This window comes from Otolemur garnettii, unplaced genomic scaffold (assembly GCF_000181295.1).
Source record: "Otolemur garnettii isolate 467f Iridium unplaced genomic scaffold, OtoGar3 scaffold00112, whole genome shotgun sequence".
Lineage (NCBI taxonomy): Eukaryota > Metazoa > Chordata > Mammalia > Primates > Galagidae > Otolemur > Otolemur garnettii.
In genome coordinates, this window is record NW_003852507.1 from 3,716,689 (window position 1) to 3,725,730 (window position 9,042).

The 9,042-nt window shown below is 41.5% G+C and overlaps 1 protein-coding gene across 1 annotated transcript in view; it reads left to right on the top strand.

The window, feature by feature from the left end:
* The first annotated feature begins 349 nt into the window (after positions 1-349).
* Positions 350-9,042, top strand: part of SUZ12 (SUZ12 polycomb repressive complex 2 subunit) — a 53,985-nt gene continuing 45,292 nt past the window's right edge. The window contains exons 1-3 of the mRNA XM_003797175.3: positions 350-823; positions 3,462-3,508; positions 3,596-3,660. Of these exons, the coding sequence (XP_003797223.1) occupies positions 550-823; positions 3,462-3,508; positions 3,596-3,660 (386 nt within the window). The 5' untranslated portion in view covers positions 350-549. The remainder of the gene's footprint in view (positions 824-3,461; positions 3,509-3,595; positions 3,661-9,042) is intronic.

Consider the following 9,042-nt stretch of genomic DNA (forward strand, 5'->3'; position numbering starts at 1 on the left):
CCCTGGGGGCGGCGACTGGCGAAGCTCAGAAGGCGAGAAACGGCTCCCTAAGCAGCTCGCTGGGTCCCTCTCTCCCCACAATGCACCGGGGCTAGCAGGAAGGCCGCTCCGACCCCTAATTTTCCCGCGAATTCAGTTCAAAGAGGCGGCCGGGCCCGCGATCGGCAGCGCGCACGGGCCAACCAAGCCGCGCCTCCGCGAGAAGCGCCTCCGCGTGACTGACGGGGGAATCCACGGGCCAACGGGCTGGGCGGCCGGGCGGCGCGCGCTCCCGCCGGCCAATCAGGACGCCGGGCGGGGGAAGTGGGCGGAGCGAGGCCGGGGTAGGGTGAGCTGCCTCCGGAGCGGAGCGGGGCTCTGAAGAGACACTTTTTTTTTCCTCCCTCCTTCCCTCCTCTCCTCCTCCCTTCCCTTCCCCTCTCCTCCCCTCTCTCCTCCTTCCCCCCTCGGTCCGCCGGAGCCTGCTGGGGCGAGCGGTTGGTATTGCAGGCGCTTACTCTCCGGGGCCGCCCGGCGCGTAGCTGGCGGGGGGAGGAGGCAGGAACCGCGATGGCGCCTCAGAAGCACGGCGGTGGGGGAGGGGGCGGCTCGGGGCCCAGCGCGGGGTCCGGGGGAGGTGGCTTCGGGGGTTCGGCGGCGGTGGCGGCTGCGACGGCTTCGGGCGGCAAATCCGGCGGCGGGGGCTGTGGAGGCGGCGGCAGTTACTCGGCCTCCTCCTCTTCCTCCGCGGCGGCAGCAGCGGGGGCCGCGGTGTTACCGGTGAAGAAGCCGAAAATGGAGCACGTCCAGGCTGACCACGAGCTTTTCCTCCAGGCCTTTGAGAGTGAGTGTGTCTGCGGCTCTGAGGGCGGCGGTGCCCGCTCCTCCCGCATCGGGGGACGGGACCCTCTCCGGGGCCCCCCTTGCTCCCCGGGAGTCCACTTGGTTGGAGAGTGGAGGGAGAAATTGAGGAGGTGTCCCCCCTTCGGGGATCACGGTTCCGGGGGATCCAAAGTCCGGGGCCCTCGGGGGTAGCGGAAGAGGGGTCCAGGGCAGGTTCCTGACCCCCCGAAGGTCTGCACAGGAGGCTCAGCGCCGGGCCCCCCGCGCTGAGAGCAGGCACCTCTCAGATGGGGAGGTTACGACTGAGCTGAGCTGCGGTCAAGACGAGTTCTTGTTTTCTTTCATACCTTTCGTACTCTGGAAGTCCCGGGGGTTTCGGGAGTAGGTTTTGAGGTCCAGGATCAAGCTTGAGAAGGGAGGGGTGCAGTCAGACCGACAGAATTGTCTGTCATTAGCCCAAAATGCCTTCGCGCGAACTCGGAGCTGCATGTTAACATGGCACCTTTGGTCGCTTTAAACCTTTCAAATCTGCCCACCCATTTTTTTGATACGTAAACTGAGACAGACAGTGGCCGCGCAGCTTCTCTGGAGACGACCCCGGCATTCCGCTTTTAGTATTTGGCTTTATTCCGGCACATTTTAAAAATGCCGATTTCTGTTTTTAAGGTCAGTTTGGAGGGCGAAACAGTGACTTATTTGGAAAGAGGAGTAAGGTGTCTGGAAACAATAGAATTTATTAAAAACGTCAGGACCATAAATTTTACTATTGTATCCTGATTCTTTTTCTTTTTTGCTTTTTTTATGGATGTTATTATTAGGGTGATCTTGAACAGCTAAACATCTTACATCAACTTGAATAAACTTGACTGTACCGCCGAATGCCCTTATTTACAATTTTATTGTGGCATAGTTAAGGGCATGGTATCAGCTGTGCTTGCAAAGATGTATTACATTGTTTAATACCTTTCCTTCATTCTTATTAGTGCTTCATGAAATTCTAAATGGAATTTAGTACGAGGAATTTCAGTTTTTATTGAAACAAATATTGAGCCTGTTTCAGAGATATCCATGTTATTCTTCTGCCTAATACACTTTCAAAAATCTGGAGAGGCTTTAATTGGAAATATGGAAATATGTCCCCACCACAAGTGACATACTTGCATCTCCTTTAGTTTAATTTGAAACTAAAACTAAACGAACTGAAGAGTAAGTGGAAATTTTAAAAGTTCTTTCAAAATGTTATGAGAAGATGACAAATCCTCCAAGAAAGTTTTAACTATTTGCTTTCTGATGAGTTCCCTTGGAGGAAATCATCTGTAGTAAGAGCTTGATCTGGTCATAAACAGCTTGGTTTTTCCTCTAATATTCCTCTTAATTTATGAGAAGATTAAATGCTGTACTATAATTATTAATATAATTACTCATACTTAGATACTGTTTTATTTAAAGAAATGTGATACTAATGGATAACATAACTGGTATGATGGTGTATGTGTATATTTTTCATCTTTAACCTAAGTCCTTTATAACATTAATTTTTTTTTCAAGTTTGTAGTACTTTATTATGGCAACTCTAGGAAACTAATACATCAATAAATATAGAAACACATGTACATGCAATACATTTTTCTGATAACAATCTTTAGCTTTCTTTACTAAATTAACATCACAATGTTTGCAGTTATATTTCTGTAGTTATGTTTGGATAGCTTTTCATAGATTTGGAGGATCATTACTATTGCTTTTAATAACAATTTGAAGCTGTTATCAGTTTCCCTTTTCTCTATAGATCTCTTTATATTAAGGATATTAATCCTTTATCACTTATTTATGTGGGTATAACATTAAATTTTAACTGTTTTTAAATTTAATTTTAAGCACTAAAAAGGCTGTTTTGAGACTGTTGCTTGTATAAAAAATACATGTTGAGTTGGTATTTATATATTGAGGTAATTTTACATTGAGTAAATATAGATAAATATTTAAACTATATTCTATCGATATTCTATTGATCCTTTCTGTGAGGGAATGTTTCAGAAATCTTACAGTGAAATGCTTTTTTAAAGTTAAATTATAATTAGAGATACTGAGTTTAATTATAATTTATGCCCCAGACTTTCAGTATTGGCTGACTTTCAGCATATCTGTATTAGGATGTCTAGGAAATGGTTTTATTCTATTTTGACTGACTTCATACACATTTTTTAAGTGACCAACGAAAAAGCAAAATTTTCATGTTGTTTGGCATCAATAATAGATCTTTTGTTGAATCCAGCTACCTATTTTAGCAGCTTTTTGGAAGGAGATGGATTATAAATATTTTAAATAAGCTAAATTAAATGAATATAGCTACTGCCCTTCGGTATTGTCCAGTAATTGTAGCTGCCTTAGAAAGGTTCAGTTAACAAGTTTATAGAGATCCTTAAAGTAAACATAAATGGATTTTGTCCATGTATGCCATAGATTGAATGCCTGTTGATTTTATTGTACATGATGATTTTCTTGATGTAAATATTAGTGCATAGTTTCTATAACAGGTGATTGCTTTATGTTGGTTTTAACATTGGCTGAGTTGATATTTCCCCGACAAGTAGTAAGTAAATTTAGATAATGACTGGATTTTGTTTCCTGTTACCTAGAACCAACACAGATCTATAGATTTCTTCGAACTCGGAATCTCATAGCAGTAAGTAGTCAACAAAATTTATCAATAATTACTTATTTCTTGTAACTTCATCTGTATTTACTTCTAATATTTTAACCTTTTTTATAGCCAATATTTTTGCACAGAACTCTTACTTACATGTCTCATCGAAACTCCCGAACAAACATCAAAAGGTACATTTTTGTGAATCTTATTTCAAGCTGATCAAACAATGTTAAATTTTGTCTTAAATTACTATTTCCAATTAAAACTTAAATATGAAAATGATTGAAAGAGTGATTGGTTGAATTGTTTGCAAAGTGATTTTTAGTATAATCATTTTTGTAAATCCCAACTTGTTATCAGTTTCCCCTCTCCCCCTAGCAAAAATGATTTAGTAGTGAAGGGAATGAGGTAATTTTACTGATTTCAGGTTTTACTTTATGCCACTAGTTATTTTCAAGTTTTGTAGAAGTCAAGGATTTAAATACGTGACAGAGGGCTCAGGGTAACTATTTTTGATAAATAAAACTTAACAGTTAATTTTTGAATATTTCTTATATGTCTAGCAATGAAGAATTAGCTCTTATGATGATAGGTTTAAAAAGTCTAATTTTAGGCTCGGCGCCTATAGCTCAACCGGCTAAGGCGCCAGCCACGTACACCTAAGGTGGCGGGTTCGAATCCCCAGCCCGGGCCCGCCAAACAACAATGATGGCTGCAACCAAAAAATAGCCGGGCGTTGTGGCGGGCGCCTGTGGTCCCAGCTACTTGGGAGGTAGAGGCAGGAGACTCGCTTGAGCCCAGGAGTTGGAGGTTGCTGTGAGCTGTAATGAAACGGCACTCTACCCAGGGGGACAGCTTGAGGCTCTGTCTCAAAAAAAAAAAAAAAAAAAAAAGTCTAATTTTAGACGTATGTATCTTTGGTGGTAGTCTTAACTGAAAGGAAAATACTTTTGAAGTCAATAGGATGAATTTTTTTTTTTTTTGAAGTCTTAATCAGCTGGTCTTAAAGTGGAGTATGGAGGTGTGGGAAAAAGCTTTTTGCTGTGTTGCATTTAAAGCTTAAATGTAATAATGGAATGCAAGTGTAATAAATGCTTAAATGTAATAATGGAATGCAAGTTTCTTGTCTTAGGTACAAGATTGTATTGATTGAGAATATCAAGTGAATAAATTTAAAGGCATGAACTCCTATTAAGCATTTGGTATTATAGTCTTGACTTATAACTCTTAAGCTATCTTACTTAGACTTTGAAACTAAACTCCGTGGGAGACTTCTGGTAGGCATCACTTTTCTGTAGCAAGACATACTTGAATTTTGTAGATGCATCTGCTTGTATTTTGAAGGATTGGAATGTTAAAACTATTTCTCTTTTGGAAATCTTTCTGAATTGAGAGAGAGAAAGAACTGCATTTAATAGATGAAAATTTCTGGGCACCCAAATAAGTAGGAGGAAGCTGATGAATTAGGTATCAGAATTAGGTTTGTCAACTCTTTACCTGTCTACTCTATTGTTTGATCTATGCTAGCAGTTAGTATACTTTTTTTGTGAAAGATCAGATAGTAAATATTTTAAGATTTGTGGCCTGGAGGCAAAATCAAGGATGTGTAGGTATTATAAAAAAAAAAGCAAAATGTCAACAAGTTTTTTATCAATGAAATTCAAAATACAATACAGAATACATTTTGTAGTACAAGCCTAATGAGACATGTATAATTATTTTTGTGGGGTGACGAGATAACATTTTGCTTTATTGGAGTTCAGGGTTCATGTTCTCTATCATCAAATCAATTGTAATACTTATCTGAAAAATTGTTCTTAGTTCACAGGCTAAATAGAAATAGGCAGTAGGCCAGATTTGGCCATTGGTCCATAGTGTGCTAACCCCTAATTATATAAAACTAGAATTTGATGAAGTTCCCTTTTTTTTTTTGAGACAGAGTCTCAAGCTATCGCCCTGGGTAGAGTGCCATGACAACTTCTAACTCGGGCTCAAGTGATCCTCTTGCCTCAGTTTTTCTATTTTTTAGTAGAGATAGGGTTTTGGTTTTTTGCTCAGGCTGGTTGTGAACTCATAAGTTCAAGCAATCCACTCTCCTTGGCCTCCCAGAGTGCTGGGAATACAAGCGTGAGCCACCATGCTTGGCCTGAAGTTAACTTTTTTCTTTCATTAAAGTATTTTTAGGACAGGTACAGTGGCTCACGCCTTATAATCCTAGCACTGGGGGAAGACCAAGTTGGGTGGATTGCTTACAAGTTCGAGGCCAGTCTGACCAATAGCAAGACCCCCATCTCTACAAATAGAAAAACTGAGGCAAGACAATCACTTGAGGCTGCTGTGAGCTGTGATGCCATGGCACTCTACTCAGGGTGGCAGAATGAGACTGTCTAAAAAAAAAAAAAAAAGTATTTTTAATATGAAAGGTCAGCTGAGTTGTTATCGAGGATGATGCTTGATTTTAATATAAAAAATGATAAAGTTGGGTGGCACCGGTGGCTCAAAGGAGTAGGGTGCCAGCCCCATATGCTCCAGCATATGGGTGGCGGGTTCAAACCCAGCCCCAGCCAAAAACTGCATTTAAAAAAAAATTATTAATAGAGTTATCTTAAAATAAGTTCAAATTAATTTATAAATGATTATAAATAATATACATTTAAAATCTAAGTTCATGATTTTCCTGTCATATTTGTTTATTAGACAGTTTGTCCCATTGTAGGATATGTTTCTGTTGTCTATCAGTGGGTAAAGATAGTCAGAAACTGATAGTAGATAGATAGTAGAAACTGATTTTCTTAATTATTGCATAAAAATAGAGATTTAGGCTCGGCGCCTATAGCTCAACCGGCTAAGGCGCCAGCCACGTACACCTAAGGTGGCGGGTTCGAATCCCCAGCCCGGACCTGCCAAACAACAATGACGGCTGCAACCAAAAAAAAAAAAAAATGGCCGGGCGTTGTGGCGGGCGCCTGTGGTCCCAGCTACTTGGGAGGCTGAGGCAGGAGACTCGCTTGAGCCCAGGAGTTGGAGGTTGCTGTGAGCTGTAATGCCACGGCACTCTGCCCAGGGGGACAGCTTGAGGCTCTGTCTCAAAAAAAAAAAAAAATAGAGATTTAAAAAGATAAAGTGGCTCGGCGCCTGTGGCTCAAGTGGCTAAGGCGCCAGCCTTGTACACCCAAGGTGGCAGGTTTGAATCCAGCCTGGGCCTGCCAAACAACAATGATGCCTGCAACCAAAAAATAGCCAGGTGTTGTGGCGGTTGCCTGTGGTCCCAGCTGCTTGGGAGGCTGAGGCAGGAGACTCGCTTGGCCCAGGAGTTGGAGGTTGCTGTGAGCTGTGATGCCACAGCACTCTACCCAGGAGGACAGCTTGAGGCTCTGTCTCAAAAAATAAAATAAAATAAAATAAAAAGATAAAGTATCTTTGGGGAATTTTGAAGCAGTATGCCAGCAAAAAAACGTTTAAATTCCATACACTTTATTTTCTACAAAAATGCATAGGAATTACTTAATTCGCTTGTTACATGCCTGACTTTATATGTAATACATTAAGACTAATTTTTAAGGAATTACTGCACAGTCAACAATGACAACTGCAACAAAAAAATAGCTGGGCATTGTGGCAGACGCCTGTAGTGCTAGTCAGGAGACAGAGGCAGGAGAATTGCTTAAGCCCAAGAGCAGCGGTTCTCAACCTGTGGGTCGTAACCCACAGGAACTGTATTAAAGGGCTGCGGCATTAGGAAGGTTGAGAAGGACTGCTAAGAGTTTGAGGTTGCTGTGAGCTGTGACACCATGGCAGTCTACTGAGGGGGACATAGTGAGACTCTATCTCAAAAAAAAAAAAAAAAGGCGCGGCACCTGTGGCTCAAGTGGCTAAGGCACCAGCCACATACACCTAAGGTGGCGGGTTCGAATCCCCAGCCCGGGCCCGCCAAACAACAATGACGGCTGCAACCAAAAAATGGCCAGGCGTTGTGGCGGGCGCCTGTAGTCCCAGCTACTTCGGAGGCTGAGGCAGGAGACTCGCTTGAGCCCAGGAGTTGGAGGTTGCTGTGAGCGTGATGCCATGGCACTCTACCCAGGGGGATAGCTTGAGACTCCGTCTCAAAAAATAAAGGAAATTAGAGCACAACTTATATCTTCAAAGCAGTAGTTGGTAGGTAATTTTGGAAGGTGGCAAATTAATCTAGTGATTGTGATGATTTCTCAAGATGTTTTCAGAACTCCTTTTTCTATTATAACAATATCTATTGTTGAATAAGCACTTCACTCCCTTTGGAGTCATATTCTTAGTCTAATGTTAATTCTGATATATATGTTAAAATTCTACTTTAGTCTCACTTTATAGAGATACTCAAATTCTAAAGGCTAAAACAATTTGGACAAGGTGGAAATACGGGTAAGGAAGAGGGCATCTTTTATCAAATCTATTTTACTAGATGCTGTGTAAGCCATTTCTGAACCCTCCCAAGAAAATGTCCTGAAAAAAATTCTGTTTTGTATTTTTTTTTTTGAGACAGAGTCTCACTCTGTCACCCTTGGTAGAGGGCGTGGTGTCATAGTTCACAGCAACCTCAAATTCCTGGGCTTAAGCTATCCTTGATGCCTCAGCCTCCCAAGTAGCTGGGACTACAGGCACCTGTCACAACACCGGGCTGTTTTTAGAGACGAGGTCTTGCTGTGGCTCAGGCTGGTCTCTACCCTGTGAGCTCAGGCAATAAACCCACCTTGGCCTCCCAAGTGCTGGGATTACAGGCGTGAGCCACCGGACTTGGCCATCTGAAATTTCTGAAAATTTAAAAATATCATACTTTTTTGTGATTTTTAGTGAATATTTCCCTTGTTAAATCTATGCTAACGTAGCATTACCTTCATAAAGAACAGAAATACTTAGTGTTGGGGAAGGAGTTGCTTTTGTATAGTTACCTGTGTGGTTTGTTTTGTTTATCCCTAAGGAAAGCAGGGCTGCTTTTTTCAAATGGTTGCTGATATTCAGTTTTGCTATTTACTTTTCTATATGCAACTTCATAGTATTCGAAGAAATGAACTTTGGGACTTAACAGTCTTGCCTTTCTTTCTATAAACAGAATTTCTTCTTAATCATTACAGAAAGATAAACATAGTATTCTTAAAAGTTTCCAATAACTTCACAACCTTCCTCAATAGTAACTTTCAGTACTTATACTGAACAGTTCTTGGAAGTAGTCTAAAAGAGTCCTGCATTTTTCTTCTTTTTTCTCTCTTATCTGTGGAGATTGAAAATATATTGCCATCTTTCTTAAAACACTTCTTACTGTGCTCCATTGAATGAAACTTTAATATTGAAGTTTTCAGCAACTCTAAAGGTAAAGAGAGAAGCTTTTTTTCCTCTTAAAGATTTTTTGTTAGTAGAGGCTGTTCTCATTCACCTGAAATATAGATTGTAATTTAAGTTTCTATTGTGGAAAATTACTTTTTTCTCTTAAACTTATTAAGTTAGAAGTTAATAATTTTTTGGCTCGGCGCCTATAGCTCAACAGGCTAAGGCGCCAGCCACGTACACCTAAGGTGGCGGGTTCGAATCCCCAGCCC